We start from the raw sequence: 19,480 nt of genomic DNA, 5'->3' as shown, positions 1-19,480 counted from the left end.
TGTTGCTTTATATTTCTAGGTGTTGTGAAGTCTTAGCACTTGAGACCAACTCAGCAATCCCAAACCAAGTATTCTGACTTATGGACAACTTGGGGCCAGCAGAAGCCCCAGTAAATAGGATGGAGCAGTAGGAAGGGTCTGAAAGCCTTTAATGAGCACTAAATAAGAATGTCACAGACTTCATTTTTGCAGGAATAATTCACCTCCTTTCTCCTGTGACAGGTGTGCAGAATGTGGAGATAAGTGAAAACAAAAACATATTTTTGAAAAACCTATGCAAATCATGAAATAAGACAGAACATGAATGAAATTTTAGAGGAACTTCTTTGAAGGGATCTTGACCTTCAAGACCAATTTTTAAAGGTCATTCCAACTTGGCATTGAGACACTACAAACATCACCTCCTATAAAGGCTGAAAGTCACTTTTTATTCTTGAACATTACATAAAACAGTTCATAAGAGGCTCTTCTTAGAGTCATAACAGGGTTTTTATTTGAGAGAGAAAAGTTTTCCACTGACTAGGCAAAAAGGCAGGTAGGAGGAAATAGGAGGCCATGTGGGAGATGACAGGAAGGTGACAAGGATGAGTGACATCACAGGGTCAAAGGGGACTGGGTCCTCAAGCATGAGTGATGTGAGTTCATACTTCAGGAGCCTGATCTCACTCCCAGCACATCCCCAAATCCCAGGCCAGTGGGCAACCTTGGAAATATGACACCACAGCTGGGGCAGAATCCTGAAAGGTGCCAAGATTGTGCCACAATGGAGGAGGGGATGGTGGAGGGATGGGAAGATGGATAAATGGGCTGAGGCAACGCTCTCTTCAGAGGAATATAAAACTGGTGGACTGCAGAAGAACCAATGAGAATGGTTTGGCTTTGGATGTGCCTTTACAGTAACTGCAAAGTGACCTGGTAGGCCCGGGAGACCTGCAGTTTACCCATCAGCTGTACAGAAGCATGTGATGCACCAATATCCTTGCCTATCCTGCCTCACCTGCCAACCCTTTCCAGGACCTCTGATCCTCCTTTCCCCGCTGTATATATTTCATGCCTCCCAGGGTCCTCACATCCAAACAGTCCCCAACATTGTCCAATCTCCACAAGCTCAACAAATGGGTGCCCTCAAATCCTGTGGTTCCCAACTGCGGAGAAATCTGTGTCTATGCTGGAAATTCTAAATTAACAGAGATGTGCAATGTGAAATGTTTATCTCCTGAACAAAATAATACCTATCCAGAGGCCAAGTGGGTCCTTGAGGTCCCAGGGTCACAAGTCAAGTACGAGAATTGTAACTTTGACAAAAAAACACGTTACTCAGGGCTACATGCAGGGGAGGGTGAGTGAAGGGAAAAGTCCCTCAATTCATTCACCATTCAGTTTTATTACTCACAAAAACAAGTCCAACACCTTGTGCAGCAGCTCTGAGCTCAGACCTTGTCCTGCCACATCCCGTGAACCTGTACTTGTGACACTGCACATTACATGTCCCTCACTCAACACTTGAATCCCCACAACAACCCTGTGAGGTAGGTATCATCACCCTTCCCCTCCTGATCCACATGATGGATGAGGAAATGAGGCACACATTAAACATAGAGCAAGTCATGTAGGAAATTCAGGCTCAGCCTGGAGTTTAAACAGAAAATAACTCCTGGCTCTCACCAGACTAGTCAGTGGTCCATTCCTGGTCTCTTTCCATCCCCTCTGGTGATTTCCCATAAGCAGTAGCACAAGAATTTAAAACTTCGTTTTGGTGAATGCAGACAACAATTTTCTTTTCAAGTGTACAGAGTTCCAAGACTGGGGGGTGATATTTAGGCATTGGCAGTGCCTCTCCTCAGGAGCCAGTGGACCTTCCCCAGCACAGTCCCTGGCATGTGGGCAACAATTACAGACTAACACCCAACGTCTTAACAGGGAATGTGGCCGATCTCCCCGACTGCTCAGCCCTGCACAACACAGAGTGGAGAGCTGATTTTAATGGCATTCCTCCAATGGACTTATTGTAAAAGAACAAGAAGGCATCTTGTCCTGGGTAGCAACACCCAGCAGCATTCACTTCAGACAGCAAAGGGCAGGCTGTGCTGCCCCAGAGCCCAGGGATCCCCAAAAGGCTCTGAAGTGGCTAGAGTCCTGAGATCTGGAACAGCCCCAGAGGGCCCCAGGGTCTGGAAGGATGCAGCAGTGGGGGCGGTGGCGGTGGTGCAGCAGTGTCAGCAACAAATCCAGCTGGCTCACACGTCAGGATTCAGGCATGGTGGCTTCAGCCAATGTGAGCCACAGACTCAGGAACGGCTCCTGTCCTCGTGGTTCCCAACAATCATCTTGCTATATAGCTTCTGCTGCTCCTCTTTGAACGTGTCCTTCACCTTCTCCCTCTTCAGTCCACCATCCCTGATGAGAAAAAGACCCATGTAAAGCAGAGAAGGCGCTGTGGCCCACCCACATCATGGCAGACGCACGGTGCTGCTCAAAGTCCAGGAAAAACTGGTCAGAAACAATGATACTCCATAGTTTTTTCATTAGGATGTCGACAGAAACCAGCCTAGACAGCTCTCTATTGCCCAGAGGTTGACATTCATGATTCTTCTAAAAGCACTGTGTAACTGCTTACACCTATTCAAGCAGTTTTTAACACTGTTTCTACTCTGACCTTCACCTTCAACTTACAGAAGCTAAGGGGTATTCTGGCATTATGGGAGGAGAGCTAAGCTTCAAGAAATACGGAAACTCAATTGTCTGTAAAAACTGTCTATCTCTGGTGCTTATTTTGTGACTTTGGGGAAAAAGGTGACTTGACTTCTTTGAGTTTTAGTTTCTTAATTTAAGGAATAATGATTTTTTTTTATATATATCCATGTTTTCAAGAAGGTGAAACAAGAACATCACAGCATATCAGAAACACAGTATTTGGTAAACTAAGTGCTCAGTAAACATTCACATTTTTAAAAGGCCATATTCCCAAGGCCATGCTATTACACGAAAATCCACAGTTCAGTTTAAAACTTGATTGTCTATACTTTCTGTTTTCATAAGGCCCATCTAGCCAAATGTCCTCCATGACTGATCCATGCCCTCCATGCCCTTCAGAATGTAGCAATGATGTTCTGTACCAGCATTCATACAGATCAACCTCCTACTGTATGAAGCATAATTACCTCAGACACTAGGATAAAAAGTGATAAAATATGTCCATGGGCCAAATCCAGCCTGACATCTGCTCTTGTAAATAAAGTTTTATTGGGACACAGTCATATTAATTTATTCAAGTTCTAATCCTGGCTGCTTTCACACTATAATGGCAGAAGCAAGCAGCTGTGACAGACATTACAGGCCTAAAATATTTACTGATTTATTATAGAAAAGATGTTAACTCCAGCTCTAGTAGGTAATAAATTAAATGTAATAAATGAAACTTTTGCCTTTCTAAGGATGGTTCAATTCTGTCAAATACACTGAAATCAGAAGAAGTGTTATACTCCTGAGGTTTCAGATCAGCCTCAGGTCATCCCTATCTAAAGATGAGAACTGTCTAGGTACCCTGACATAGTGGTACAGTCCCAGGAAGGTACATGAAATTCACTGCTTCAGTCTAGGCATCCTGAATTCCATGCTCCCAGAGGTCAAGGCACAGGGTACTTCTGAGTCGGGACTAAGGAAAAGAAGTCATAGTGCTCTGTCTCCAGAGATGGTGGGTTTCATTCACTACACCAGGAAGGAAAGGAGCCTTTGTAAAGGAAGCTGATGACTCAGCATCTGCTTCAGAAACACAAGTTCCCCTAGACTCCACGACATCACTCTGCACTTACCACAGCAGGTCCACCAATCCTCCCTGCCTGGCAATGGCAGATTTCACCCTATTGGCAAACTGGACGGCATCTTCATCTTTCTGTAGTAAGAAATGAATAAAGGCCATTCAGCCATGGCTCATGGTCACATGTAGCTAAATGAAGACCTCTGACAGCTGGAGGCACTTACCTCTCTGGTCATGGGAGGCAGGTACCAAACACTGCAGACAATAGCCCAGCTGGTCATCATTCTCAGTAGATATGTCACCATTCCATATTTGCTGCTATTCCAGAAGGCATCACCAAACTGAGGGTCATACTAAAACACAATGGACATTAAGAAGTGAGTAGTTCTAAACATGTGGTATCAACAGCAATGCTCGTGAATGAACCCACTGAGGCAGTATAAGGGTTAGAGTGCTGCTCCTACCCCCGACACGAACACTTATGAAGCAACTCTACACCCAGATAGCTCTGAACTTTAGCCACGCTAATCTCCCCAGACTACTCTCAGCTTCTGCCTCAACAGGGAAGCTTCTTCTAACAGCCATCATCAAACAAATGTCTTCTCTCCTTGGACAGCTTCATGTCTCACCCATAGGCACATACACTCTATTAATAAAGTTTTCAAACATATCCAAAACAGAGACTAAGCTAATATACCCATTACCCAGATTCAAAATTGCCAACATATCATCATGCTTGTTTCATCTATCCTCTCCCCTCATATAAGGCCTATCTCTAACAGCATGTCATTCACTCATAAATATATTTAGTGTGCATCTGTGAAGTAAAGGGATTTTCATCTCTTTTTGTTGGCCTAGACTCAAACAATTTGAAAGCTTATGTTTCTGTATTTATAATTCTATCAAAGCAAATTATCCATTCAGGCAGGAAGCTTAATATTCACTAGCACATCCAAGAGTCTCATGAGGTCTCAACCATGTAGGCACTGTACTTGCCACCAAGAAGTAGGCGTATCATAAACTTTTTTATTTGTCAATGATTCTAATAGAGGTAAATGGCTGTTGAAATGACATTTTGTGGGAAATGGGTCTGTAGCTGTGGTCCTCATTCTAACCAAAAAGTAATTCATTTCCTAAATCGGGAAGTGGGTGGTTATTTCCTCTGAATACTCCCCAGTCCTTTGTGATAGGGTGGCAACCCACTGGTATTCTCCTTCCGCTAGCACTGGACCCACGGTAGCCCAGCACTGCTATACTGGAGAAGAACAACTCATTGACTGGTACATCAGCTCCAGCCTCCACCTTCTTGCTGTATCCGGCCTTGGTGGCTGTGATAAAGACAGCATGCATCCTCAGAGGTCTTGTACCTTGATAGCAACAGGGTAAACTGTGGCTCCAATTTCAAAGCTTCCCTTTTTGAACATCATCACTGATGTATTATTGATGCAGGTTCCTAAAATGCAAGAGAGAATATAAAACACTGTTTTTTTTCCTGGTCCTTTACCTGAAATATTAGGAATTTCTTCCACACTAAATAATAAAATAGGAAAAACCTGTAATAACCTCAACTTATAAAATGAACACCTACAAGAGTCAGGCAAAATGTTGTATTTCCTTTTCCTTTTTTTTTTTTTTTGGTGCTGGGGATTGAACCCAAGGCCTTGTGCATGCGAGGCAAGCACTCTACCAACTGAGCTATATCCCCAGCCCCACTTCCTTCTCTTTACAGGCCACTTTCCCTTATTCCCACACACCAGCCTAGAAGAAGGCCAAAGACATTTGGTAGACTCCACAAGAAGGTGAAAGGGTACTTACTGTCAGCAGTACCACAGAAGATATTAATGCACTGAGGAAATTCACCCCGTGAATCTCTTAGTCCAAATTCTGAATTTCCCTGAGATTTTAGTCCCACAACCAATCAAAAGGTGACCACAGAGCTGCAATCCTGCATAGCGGTCAACACTGCAGCTCTGTGGGGACCAACTCCTTCTTACCTTCTGGGAAGATGAGGATAGGTAGCTTGCTTTTATCTTGTACATGCTCAGTCAGTCTTTAGACGAAAAAAATAAGACAAAGAAATAGATAACCTCAGGCCAATCATCATCAAAGTGATTAATATATGTCACACTAGCTTGGGCATGTTAATAAACCCTTGTTTTTTATAAACCCCAAATCTAAAACTCATGAAGAAAATTTATATGGGCAGAGTACTACTATTTAATCCATATAATCATTCAATTCAGTATTAAAGTCTACACACAAAGGATGCTGCTCAGACTTAATACTATCTGCAGGAGGCTCACACATAGCACTCTCAGAAGTCTTGTTGCCTGACTACGCAACAGCCATGCTTGGTTGGACCTTGCTATGGTTTATCCCTTCAGAAACTTGTGGTGAGCCAGTTACAATGGCAATTTAGCAAGGCTCTAAGCAACTTGGTGAGACCCTGTCTCAAAATTTAAAAAATAATAACTTAAAAGGCTGGGGATATGGCTCAGAGGTTAAGTTCCCCTGGGCTCAATCCTTGGTACTTGCCCTCCCACACAAAAAAATTTATGGTGAAATCCGATTGCCTTATAACAGTGTTGGGAGGTGGGGCCTTTAAGAAGTAATTAAGTTGTTAAGAGGGATTAATGCAGTTTTCATGGTACTAGATCAGTTACTTTAAGAGTAATGTCTGTTGGCTGGGGATGTGGCTCAAGCGGTAGCACACTCGCCTGGTGTGTGCGGGGCGCTGAGTTCGATCCTCAACACCACATAAAAATAAAATAAAGATATTGTATCCACCCGAAACTAAAAAAATAAATAAATATTAAAAAAAGAGTAATGTCTGTTAAACAACTTATTCCTGTCCTAAAAAAAAAAAAAAAAAACAGTAGGGTATTAGAAAGCAAGGCAGCCTCTTGTGTTTTGTCTCATCTGCACCTGCCTGTTGCCACTTCTGCTTTTCTATTATGTTATGGTGAAACATGAAGGTCTTGCCAGATGTGGTCACCCAAATGTGAACTTCCCAGCCATGAAGAGCTGTGTATCAAAATAAGCTTTTCTTCATAAATTACCCAATCTCAGGTACTCTGTTAAAACTGGGGAAAACAGACAGTCCCTTGTCTCAATATTCTGTCCCTAAGCAAAGGTGCAGCAACAAGAATTTAGTGGGAGGTTCACAAAGACCTGTGGAAGATAAACTCAACTGAGTCTTGATGTCATTACTGCAACTCTTTTCATTACATGCACCAGAAGGAGACTGAGCAGCAGTTTGTGTGTGTTTCTTTCTTTTTTCTTTTCCAGAGGAGTTTTGTGTGTGTGTGTGTGCGTGTGTGTGTGTGTGTATGATAACGAATCTGTTTGGAGATTTCTAATAGCAATCAAAGTTCATACTTTTTTTTTTTTTTTGAGAGAGAATTTTAATATTTATTTTTTTTAGTTTTCAGCGGACACAACATCTTTGTTTGTATGTGGTGCTGAGGATCAAACCCGGGCTGCACGCATGCCAGGCGAGTGCACTACCGCTTGAGCCACATCCCCAGCCAGAAAGTTCATACTTTTAATTAACTTTTTTTTTATGATACTGGGGATTGAACTCAGGGGTGCTGTACCACTGAACTACATCTCCAGACCTTTTTTTTTTTTTTAATTTTTTATTGTCAGACAGAGTCTCACTAAGTTGCTGAGGCTGGCGTCTAACTTGTGAACTTCCTGCCTCAGTCTTCCAAGTTGCTGTGATGACAGGTGTACATACATCACAACCAGCTTATACTTTTCATATTGTTTTAGGAAAAAATTCATTATGAGAAGAGTATAGGCCCTGTGTAAGAACTATACTCTACAGAGAATTATAACTTTACAGTGGATGGATAACTACCCCTAAAACGTTTTCTGTTTATGTTACAACTGGGCAAATAGCATTGTTCATTTACCTCTTAGCCACCAGGTGGCGATCTTTCACTTCAGAACGCTCAAACCAGACGTGGGGGCAGGACTTCACCATGGCTCTCTGAATCACACCCATGAGTCCCCCGTGCACTTGACCCACCTAATCTCAGACAAAAGAATAATTAGGAAGCCACCTTCTCACAATACCCCCAACTCTGGGGAGAAGCCATAGGTCCCAAAAATGAGTACTCCAACCTTCATCCATAGATATCTGATTGCTAACTGCAGGTTTCTCACTATCAAAAAACCACTCTGAATCCTAAATGTCTCCTTTTAACCAGAGATATACAATTAAAGAAATAACTTAAAACCCTAAATAGTAAAGTTGAGTGATCCCTTGTGTCCCTCCCAGGTGTGTGCCAGGTGCAGTAGCACACACCTATAATCCCAGTTACTTCAGAGGCAGGATGATTTCAAGGACAAGGACAAGGACAGCCTGCGCAACTTTAATACCCTGTCTCAAAAATAAAAAAGGAGCTGGGGACATACCTCAGGGGTAGAGCTGCTTATTTAAGTATGTGTGAGGTCCTGGGTTTGATCCCCAGTACTGAAATGCATGAATGAATAAAATGCCCCTCTGGCCATTCTCAAATGCCCTCGAATCCAGTCCTTTCAAGTCCCCATCCTCATCCTGTACCCTTTCTTCCATGGTTTGCCAAAAAAAAAAAGCCAAAGTACCAACTTCAGCCACAATCTTATCACTTCAGAATACCTCCTATTTCCAAGTCCCTAGTCCCCAAGGAGTTCCCCAAGGTGACAATCTAGATCAAGGGTCCACGGGTAACAATATGCTTACATATTTATAACCTTAAGAAGGTGCTTTGTGAAAGGTTCAGAGGTCAACCAATTCTGACCCTTTAAGGAGTCCTGCCTCAAAAAAATAGGAGGAAAAAACTTACCATGGCATAGTAGCCGTCACTGGCCAAAATTATCACATCAATAGGAGATGTATGATTGGCCACACAGATGCCTCCATTTCTTGGTCTGTTTTTTCTAGTGTAAAAAATATGCAAAGCAATAAAAATGAGTGTGAAACGATTAACTTAGAGCATATCTCTCACCTCATAAATTTCACCAGCTCTAACTTAAAGCTCAGAAGTCTCTTTGCAATTGGCTGAGTGCAGGTGAGTCCAAGTCACAGTTTGGGCCAGCACCATCTCCCTTTGCATCCAAACAAAGTTGCCTCACCTGTCATGATAGGTAATGATGGCTGTTAGGGCTCGCACACAGATCCGATAACACATCAAGTGAACGTGTTTACTCAAGAACTCCTTAAACCTGCAACAATAGGAAAAAGTTTGAGGTTTTATCTTACCTGTAAGAAGATGGGACAAGTTTGACTCCAACCATTTAAATCTGAAAAATGCTTTTATAAATATTACTGAGTATTGTAAACCCTGTAAGGTATTATCCTCTTTATGTCACACAAGATGAAACAAAGAAATGGCAACAAGACTTGCTTACATTCCCCTACATTATTGGTTCAGTATTCATAGCCTATAACTCCCAACACAGGTGGGCCAGGGTATCTCCTCGAGTCCTTTCCCCTAGTCATTCCCAGAGGCAGGCCAAGCCCAGAGTTCAACCTCCTCACCAGTCCCAGCATTAGAGAAGTCTGCTAGCCCTACAACTTCCCTGAAAGAACAAAGCTTAAAAAAAAAAAAAAAAAAAAAAAGACAAAATCTACTCGCATTCCTAATTATTTTTTAAAACTTTACCCTCTTCCTTATCCCATCAATTTATCAACTTAGCAGAATGCTCAAAATTGAGTGATATGCTATAAAAACTGTTAACACTTGGGCCCTGGACCCTATGTTTTTGTGGTTGCTGCCTTTTTGTCTTAAAATGCGAAGAGTATGAGGGCTGAAGGACAAAAAAACCCAAAACCAAACAAAATAGTAACAGGTCAAGATCAATCACTAAATGAAAGCCTTTACTGTTACCACAGGGTTACTTTATGGATTGGGTTAGTATCTGAAAGAGTAGCTTGGCCTGCAGTATCAGCCACCATTCCCAGAACTGACCACCCCACAACTGAGCACTTGTGCTCTACTTACCTCCCATTCGGTAAGTATCCCACCACAGTTGTGCCCACCACCAGGAGGCTAATCCCCGTGAACGCAAGAGCTATCCTGTAACAGGAAGACAAATTGAAACACAGCAAACCAAGTGAATGTGTGAAAATGAAAGCAGGAATCCCCAAAACCACCTGCAAGATCTGAGCACCTAAGACCAGGCAAGAGTTCCACCCAGAAATGCAAGCAGACTATCAGAACCAGGGATCACTATAATTCCAAATGGGAAGCCAACTATGAATCTGTTTCTCAGCTGACTAGCACCTCAGGCATCAGGCAGTTAAGAGTGACAGGAAACCCTAAAGCAAGCTGTTCTGCCCTTGGGCAACTACTGTCCTGCTGTCTTTCCCCTGCCCTCTGGCTTTACACCCTGGCTGAAGCAAAGCCTCTCTGAAGCAATAGGAGGCAGAGCCTAAAGGTACTGGCATGTCTCAAGGCATCCTCGGAACACACAGCACAGAAAAACAGAAATCGCCAGCGCCTCTGTGTTGGAGAGGCGAGCTTCAGGAAGAAAGGCCATGCCCAGGGAGCAGTGGCCAGAAAGCACATGATGTTCCCTGTCCCTGTGTTCAGTCCATCTAGACAAGCAATCTATCTTCATAAAACCCTACTATTTCCGTCTGATATGCAGAGAATCCAAGGGCCTTTAAAGGATAACCATACCAAGGTACTTTTTTTCAAGAGTCAGATGGACTGAAAAATGAAAGAACCACACTATTCTTTCTAAAATGGGAAAACAAAACAGAGAGATAGGCAGATCATGCTTTGGGCTCAGGGAAAGCAGGTCAAGTCTTTTATCTTCACCAGACCTTGCCCTCACCTGAGTGGTAGAAGAAAGCAATACCGAATCAGCACTCCTAACCCCCACAAGACAGTAAGCCGAAGACTGATGTACTGGAAATTATAATTGGTTCTGCTCAGCAGGTTCCAGGATTCCAATTCCTCCGCCGAGAATCTCTTTGTCACCTCATCATCCATAATGGTCTCCATTCCTTTCCGGCAAAAGTAGAAAATGTCAGAGAGCTCAAACTCTGGAGTATTATCCAGAGCCTTACTACTACCACTTCGGCGAATCTCTTTGATCTCTTCTTCTAGTGAAGTAGGATCTTTAGCAATGATTCCTACAAAAGAGAACACCCTGGTCAAGCAGCAAGCTAGGAAGGAGCATGTTAGAAATAGGGTACAAATAACTGCATTTTAAATAGTGAAGGGTACCTGTGTGCTATGGTTTAACAACATTTTAAGTGTGTCCCCCTAAAGATTCAAAACATTATTGAGAGCTATGCATTTTTAAGAGGTAAGGTCTCATGGAAGGTGATTAGGTCATGGGGTCATGTCTGATCAGAGGACAAACACTGGTATCTTGGGGAGTCAGATCTGCAGAAGTGGATTAGTTCCTGCAAGATAAGGAACTAATTTCCAAAAAGCAAGATCAGACCCTCCCCATTCTCTTGGGTACTCTCTCATCACGTAACCATCTCCTTACTTCTTCCTTCCCTCACACATGCTCTCTTGCCATGTGATGCCATCTACCACATCATGAAGCAGCCAGGCTCTCAGCAATGCCATGCTATGCTATCTGGATTTTTCTTTTTTCTTTTGGTACTGGGAATTGAACTCAGGGGCACTTGACCACTGAGCCACATCCCCAGCCCTATTTTGTATTTTATTTAGAGACAGGGTCTCAAATGAGTTGCTTAGTGCCTCGCCTTGCCATTGCTGAGGCGGGTTTTGTACTGAGATTCTCCTGTCTCAGCGCCCCTAAGCCTCTAAGATTACAGGCGTGCACTACTGCACCCTGTATTTCTCTATGCACCAGAATGAAGAGCCAAATAAACCTTTTTTCTTTATAAACTACCCACTCTCAGGTTATAGGAACAGAAAACAGACTAAGTGTACGATTGAAAGCACTTAGGAACATATTTCAAAGAGCTCTTTTAGGCTAAGAATCAAGACACAATCTTACCGTTGGTATAGGGCTTATAAAGTTGGTGGTTCTTCTCCTTGGCTCCTCTCTCCATTCTCAAGGTAGCCCACTGTTGGGAGAAAAGGGAGGTGATGGCAAAATATGAGAGCATGAATGAGATCCTTTTTCAATCAGTGAGCACCTCCTTTTCCATTCTGTGAAAGGGATTGGACTATAGCCAAGCAGCACACGTTCTGAAAGGGGACCTACACCCCTCTCAGAACAGGACCTTCCTTGATAACCAGGACCCCACTAAGCAGGTTCCAGGATTCCAAGTTACTGAGAGGAAAAAGCTGGAAACCCCAAAAACCTGGGCAAGTCACTCAGGCTTTGTTTCTCACTGCCTGAACCTCTTTTCCCTGTATACTTAAGGAACTTGCCAACTGACAGTACCCAACTAGCAAAATCACGTATCTTTTCAAATTAATCCAGAAAGCAACAATTTTAATTTTCAAGGATATAAAGGACTTAAATAATGTGTATGTCTGGACTGTAACAAGAGTAACCTTTTTGCAGAAGAAACCCACAACAACACAGAAAGCCCTGGGACTGCTTCACTGAATTAAATGTGGTGGGTATTTGGAAATTTTAAAAATCCAGTTCAGGTTAAGGGTATGGCTCAGTGGTATAGTATTTGCCTAGCATATATGAGGCCCTGGGTTCAATCCCCAGCACTGCAAATTAAATCATTCAGTTTCAACGCCCAAGTTTAGCCCTCACTAGCTGTCTTACTCAAGATCTCCCCATCCCCTCAGAATCTTGGTCTGTTTACCTGCAATAGAAGATCAACACTATCGTGACACCTCTTACTTTGTGGGGTCTTTTGGGATCAAACAACATCATGCATGTGACAGAACATGGAAACACAAAGCACTCTGTCGTCTTATTACTCAAATCTCTGAACTCTAGAAGAGACTGAGAAAGTGGCTGTCCTGGAGCTCTCTACCTTCATTAAAACATTTTTAACTGAAGTAAAATAGAATCAGAGGCTGAGGTGGAGTCCTTCCACTATCACATAATGAAAGGTAAAAACAAGAGCTAGCTCACTCATTCCCTATTGGAATATGTTATCACTGAACAGAAAGTTATTTCCACATTGAATCAAGAAAATATTAAAAAGATGTCTTCAAAATTCTGTGTTCACAGTTATGGAAGGCGGGAGAGAACCCTATGGTGCCATGCAAATGCAAAACACACCTGGCCCAAAGTATCTGATGTAGATTCTGCTGGTAGAGCCTCAAGTACCAGCTAGATTGCTCTGCATAATCTAGCAAAGCCAAAAGTGGGAAATGAGTATAATCAGTGACTTAATCCCAAATGGAAATTTCTTCAAATGCCACTGTCTTAAAAAAAAAAAAAAAAAAAGGTGGTTCTCAAGAGTCATCCACTCAAAAAATGTTGAAGGCCAGAAAACGCAACCCATTTTCTATATTTCAGATATTTGACAGCTGATATCTTTGGCTTTATGCTTATACGGATTATCTCTTCTGGAAAAAAATGTTAAAATAATTCCTAAAATGGAGGAAGGTAAATTCCACCTGTTTTTCTGGAACAAGGAAAGAGGTTTAAAAAAAGAAAAAGAAAAGAGGCAAGACAAACCTAGACATAGAGATAACAGGTTACTCAACCAAAATTTAAGGTTTTACATTTGGGCCAAAACTCCGTATTGGTGTAACAATGTTCAGTACAGAAACATTTGATTCTGTTATGACAATACTGATACATTAGACAGCAATAGGTAGGTGAGATATGACATCAGGCTGTGGGTTTTGCTTTAATTGGAAGGGTGTCTCTGAGATTCTCCACCTCTTTAAGTAAGAGCTCAGTGGTCAGTGGGTGGGGTTCAAATTCCCAACAATCTAATCACTGGGTTGTTTGGGTGACTAGTCCCATATCCAGAGAATATTTAGGATCCCCCTTTAAGTCACACCATTAGCATAAACTCGGGTGTGATCAGAGGAGTGAAATGTGAGCCAAGCACAGTGGCACTGGCCTGAGGCAGAAGGATCACAAATTGAAGGCTAACTTGAGCAACTCAGTGAAACCCCATCTCAAAATAAAGAGGGTTAGGGATATAGTTCAGTTTTCAAGCACCTGAATTCAATCCCCAGAACTGAACAAATAAAAGGGTTGGTGAGCGGGAAGTTCACTGCAAATAATAAAAGACACTACTATCACTCAGCAAATTCCTAGGGTTTTAGGAGCTCTGTGACAGGAACTGGGCCCAAAGACCAGCTACATTTTATACTATGATACCACAGGACAATGCACAATACAATAGCAATGTCTGGAAACTATGCAATTGGATTCTCTGAGCTGTCACTTTAAGTAGTTTGTGGGGCAGGGGTAGAGTGCTTGCACAGCCATGGGTTCAATTCCCAGTACTGCTAAATAAATAAACAACCAACCAACCTAGCTTCAGAATTCATTTCACCATAAAAATCTCTTCCTCTGAACTGAGATGCCAGGCTATTCAATATTTAATTACATATTCCCCTTTCAGCCCAAGACAATTTAAGGGTATTAACAATACAGTGATCTTAGGTAACATTAATCTGAACGGAGATCTTGGCAGGTAAAATGTAGATGGTCCTTCATGCAGCATTTTTGCTAGTTATTTATTCTATTAAACACTATAATTTAGGAACTAATAAAATTAGTTAAGAGCTACAGTCCTGGCAAAACTAATCTCAGCAGAAACTTTCCCCTTCTTTTCAGTCAGTCTCCATTGCATTTTCCCATGAATTAGAAACTGAAGAACCTGGCATTTACAAAAGAGATGCTTTGATCATCTATCCCCTTCTATTTCCCATGCAAACACTCCACCTTTAACACATCTCTTCCTTCCTTCCTGCTACTGCCAAGTCTACAACTTTATTCTTAATTTTACAGAAGTGCCAACTTTATGTTTGCAATGAAAAAGTCCAGGCAGCCCTCCCAGTGCAGCAAGCAGATTCAGAGGCAGCACACTTGCTCCTGATTCACAGCAAGCCTCCTCTAGTGTTACTCCCAATCTTGGTGAGTAACACCTCTCCCTTTAACCACTCCAGCTTTCAAGGTCCCTCTATGTTACCAAACCCTAGCAAGTCACTGCTTAAATAGCCCTCTCTCACACATCTACCTCTTGTTTCATGCCACTTCATCATTCACTCCCTTATTCTCTTGTTACACTAATTGCTTTTTTTTCCTCCAGCGTCTGATCTTGTCATTCACTTGCTCAGAAAAGCTCAATGACTAAAGAAATATTCAGGCCAAATAAAATGGCATGTGCCTGTAACCCCAGCTATTCAGAAGGCTGTGGCAGGAGGACCAAAGGTTAGTGGCCTGCATTAGCACTTCAGTGGCAGAGCTCTGACTTCCATCCCTAATATTATACAAAAAACAGAAAGAGAAAAAAAATATATTGTAACCTACCCCCTTTCTTCACAAACTGGTTGTTTTTGCTCTAGTGTGTGGTGTGCTGTCTCTAAACAAGACTTTCATCTTTATTCACTGCACTTCTATTATGCTCTGTCTTCTTCATTTTTAAGATACAATTCAAATGCCAAATCTAAGATGAAATGTTACCTACCCAATTCCTGCAATCAGAATTAACCTTTGCTGAATTAGTTATGAGTGCATATTTGTGTTTCCAATGGGACTACAAATACATTGAAAGGAAGGAGCCAACTACTCATATGTGCATTCTGGCAGAGTCTGGGAGTGCCTTGCACTAAGCAGGTAGTCAATGAAGGGTCCATTTCATTAATCAACTCCCAGTATTTCTCTTCACCAACCTCTCCATATGAGAAAAGACCTGAAGTAACAAACCTAAGACTTCCCTGATATGAATCGTCCCATCTCCTTCAGTCTGTCCTTAACCTACCTTCAAGGTTATAATAGAATTGCACTTCTCACAGGGTAGGAAAGACATACATAATTAGCAACACTTCTTTCACTACAGCCATGGGAGACAGGAACTACCACACCCACTCTATAGATGAAGAAATAGAAAATGGAAAAATTCAATGACTGAGGTCAAGTTTTAGAGTTGGCAGGGAAAGCCCAAAGTATTTAAGGTAAAGGTTGCCTGACCCAAAAACAAATGCCCATTTATTGCAATCCCATTATCTTGTATTCAACTTCACCACCACCACCGGTTTCTGTGACTCTCCACCAACATACTCAACTTTGGAGCTGAACACTGATCAGATTTCAAGAGTCTCATCTTCTCTAACTGACCTGATCAATTCCTTTCACCTCAGGCAGAATTCAGGTCATTTATTTTCATCTTTCTCCTTTTTACCCAGGCATTCTTCTCTTCCTTTTCCCACGCCAAAAAATACCATCACCACTTGTGCAGAGGACATCTGAAGCAAAACACCAAGACAACATGCTGCTCTCTGCACAAGATAGTCTTCAGTAACTCAGCACAAGAGAGGGGACAGACAGACACTGATCCCATCACTTATATCCTCTTCATCTCCCCCAGTGGCAGGTATACAAATATCTTCTCTGGGTTTATTTATAGAGAACGAAATATGAAAAAGAGCTGTTAAGCCAGAGCTGCTTAGGTCTGTCAAAACCATAGGTATATATACTGCACGAACTATCATATATTCAGTTTTAATAATCTTTATGAATATTATGTAGTAAAATGTGAAAATGTCTAATAACAAAAGAAAATATCCACAAAATTAAATGTCCACACTATTAACACAGTCAAAATATCAATGTGTATTTTTCATCAAAGATTGAAAAGAAATATAATAAGCAAATAAAGGTGTTATAAACTGTGGGACATGGATGAATGTTTAAAATTATCTATTAATATATTATTTATCTGGTTGTAATAATAACCAGTAAAATATATAGCCTCTAGTGACTGGCTTTGTAACATTACTATTCTCCAAAAAGTGGCATCATTTATTTTGCTCAAGAATCCACAGACTATAGATAGGACTGGCATAAGCTGGGCGGATGGAAGAATGAGGACTGGAATCCTTGGAAGGTTCACCCTACCATGATGTGCATGAGATGCTGGGACTGTGATCTGAGACACCTACAGGTGTCCTACCTTTGCCACATCTGGTGGCTGGGTTCCAAGAAAAAGCACAGATAGAAGATATATCTCCTTTTCTAAACCTAATATCACAAGGTGCAACACCTCAAGTTCACCACTACTATTTCTTGGAAACAAATCACTAATTAGGCTCACATTCAAGAGTGGGTAATCCAGATCCACCTTCTGAAGATGAACAACAGAATCACCTGGGGGTGGGGTATTCAGGGAAAAAAGTCTACCTAGAGGAATAGGGATGTAGCTCAGTGGTAAAGCACTTGCCTAGTATATGAAATGCCCCCGATTTGATCCCCAGAACCAATTAAATCACATCTTAATGCCCCCAAATAAGTTATTTTTAAAAAATATTGCTGGATGTGGTGGCACACATCTGTAATCTCATCAGCTCACAAAGATATCAAGTTCAAGGCTAGCCCAGTAATTTAGCAAGGCCCTAAGCAACTCAGTGAGTCTCAAAATAAAACATAAAAGGGCTGGGATATAACTCAGTGGTAAAGCACCCTGGGTTCAATCCCCAATACCAAAACAAAAAACAAAAGGCTTCCCTAAATGATAAAAATGTATATATCAGGAGAGAGACAAGTGAAGAAAGAAAAAAAATAAATAAAGATAGAAGACAAAAGGAAAAGGAAACTATAGCTCCATTATTCCCAAATTCCTGGGAAATTTTTATGTTAAAGTTATTGTAAATTCAATTATTTATGAAAATTACCTGATTTGATTAATGCTTATGTTAGACTATACAATGTATTTTCAAATTAGATAAAACAAAGGGAGATGTATTTTATTTCAAATGAGATAAAACAAAGGGAATGTACCTATAATACAGGCACATTCTAAACATTATTTATTAGATAGAGGAGACAATGTCAGCCTGAAGGTCCTGGAGACCAGATCACTATAAACATTCTGTGATCCATGATCAAAGAATTGAGTTCCCCAGGCTGACACTGTTCCCATATGCCTTCCCATGCCCACCCCTTTTCTTTAAAAGAACAGCCTAAAACCCCAAAAGCGCATCTGACTCTTAAGTAGCTCCAATTCTTCAGAATGCATGTCTCCACCTTTCATTCTCTAATAAAAATTTATTTTTACTAAAACCAGAGATGGGACTGGGGCTATATCTCAGTGGTATAGCACATGTGAGGCTCTGGGTTTGATGATCAGCACCACATAAAAATAAATAAAGGTATTGTGTCAATCTACAATTTAAAAAAATTTAAACAAAACAAAACAAAACCCTGAGGTCGCCTTAAATTTTTTTCTATAACATGACAAGAGCCTAGAAGGTCCAAATAGGTCTCCTCAGCCTCTCAAGACCTCCCTTACTCCCAAAACTGCATTAAGATAATCTCTGAACTATCTTAAGTTTTAAAATTACATATATCATCCTAATATAGAAAAAAGTGAAGAGTCTAAAAAAGGTAGAAGGAAAATCTCTGCCATGAGATTAAACCTTTATGTTCCCTCTGCCAAAATCTTAAAACCCAGTCCCCAATGTGATATATTTGGAGGTGAGGTCTTTGGACAGTATTAAGATTATAAAGGTAGAGTCTTCATGAATGGGGTTAGTGCCCTCAGAAAGAAAGCCCAGAGAGCTCCCTCATCCCTTTCTATCACCTGAGGACACAGAAAGACTGATATCTGGGAACAGGCAGCAGGCCCTCACCAATCACTGAATCTGCCATTATGTTGCTCTTGGCTTCAGAACCTCCTGAACTATGAGAAGTAAATTTCACAGGTCACCCAGTATATGGCAGTTTGCTATAGTAATTTACTTTACAGGGGATTGACACTCCTCTATAAAATAAAAACAAAAACAGAAAAAAAATCACCCATAAATATGGGTGTCTTTTAGATATATACATGGAACACAAGATACATCTTTTCCAAGGCTTAACACTGGCTTGGACAAATCAAGTTCCTACCAAATATTATCACTGATAAAAGTAGTATTGAGTTTTCTATTAAAATCAACTCAGAACAGAAACCAAAGGTGACACACTAATAGACTGGACACTCTCCCAGAACCTCCGTAAACCCCTGCAGGCATGCACCAGTCCTTTCTAGCTCAACCCTTATTCTAGCATATAGCCAACTCAGTCTATGAAGCTCCACAGGACAGGTACTATAGGGTACTCTGAACCCTTTATGTGCCCAGTCCTCTAGGAAGTAAAATCTATTTTTAGAAAAAAAATTTTTTTTTTTCCCTTTTTTGCCATGCTGGGGATTGAACCTAGGACCTCATGCTTCCTGGGCAAGTGCTTTAAGACTGAGATACACCCTCAACACCTACCACTTTATTAATTTATTTATTTTATTAATTAAAAAAAATGACAGCAGAATGCATTACAATTCTTATTACACATATATACCACAATTTTTCATATCTCTGTTTGTATATAAAGTATGTTGGCACCCAATTCGTGTCTTCATACATGTACTTTGGATAATGATGTCTATCACATTCCACCATCCAACACCTACTATTTTAAATGTTTAATCTTGAGTTTACAAATACATGTTACTTTCATCACCATTTCTAAACTGCTATGTACAAATCAGTGATTGTCAAGATGTGGTCTATAATGTCTGAAGGCTGAAGATTACATGTTCTACAAATTGGCCTAACACTAAACACCTAATGAATTTTCCATTGTATAATTATAAACTATGTTAAAAATCAC

At 41.2% G+C, this 19,480-nt stretch overlaps 1 protein-coding gene across 2 annotated transcripts in view; it reads right to left on the bottom strand.

The window, feature by feature from the left end:
• Window positions 1-407: 407 nt before the first annotated feature.
• The window catches only part of Gpat4 (glycerol-3-phosphate acyltransferase 4), a 42,169-nt gene continuing 23,096 nt past the window's right edge, over window positions 408-19,480 (bottom strand). For both annotated transcript variants that reach the window (XM_015506214.2, XM_015506215.2), the window contains exons 3-13: window positions 11,732-11,801; window positions 10,586-10,886; window positions 9,748-9,822; window positions 8,879-8,968; window positions 8,590-8,683; window positions 7,675-7,790; window positions 5,752-5,807; window positions 5,125-5,210; window positions 3,982-4,110; window positions 3,813-3,892; window positions 408-2,397 (exon numbers count right to left, since the gene is read on the bottom strand). In XM_015506214.2, coding sequence (XP_015361700.1) covers window positions 2,289-2,397; window positions 3,813-3,892; window positions 3,982-4,110; window positions 5,125-5,210; window positions 5,752-5,807; window positions 7,675-7,790; window positions 8,590-8,683; window positions 8,879-8,968; window positions 9,748-9,822; window positions 10,586-10,886; window positions 11,732-11,801 — 1,206 coding nt within the window. In that variant the 3' untranslated portion in view covers window positions 408-2,288. The remainder of the gene's footprint in view (window positions 2,398-3,812; window positions 3,893-3,981; window positions 4,111-5,124; window positions 5,211-5,751; window positions 5,808-7,674; window positions 7,791-8,589; window positions 8,684-8,878; window positions 8,969-9,747; window positions 9,823-10,585; window positions 10,887-11,731; window positions 11,802-19,480) is intronic.

The sequence above is a fragment of the Marmota marmota genome, unplaced genomic scaffold, assembly GCF_001458135.2.
Source record: "Marmota marmota marmota unplaced genomic scaffold, marMar, whole genome shotgun sequence".
Taxonomy (NCBI): domain Eukaryota; kingdom Metazoa; phylum Chordata; class Mammalia; order Rodentia; family Sciuridae; genus Marmota; species Marmota marmota.
This window is presented reverse-complemented; position numbering and strand designations above follow the sequence as displayed.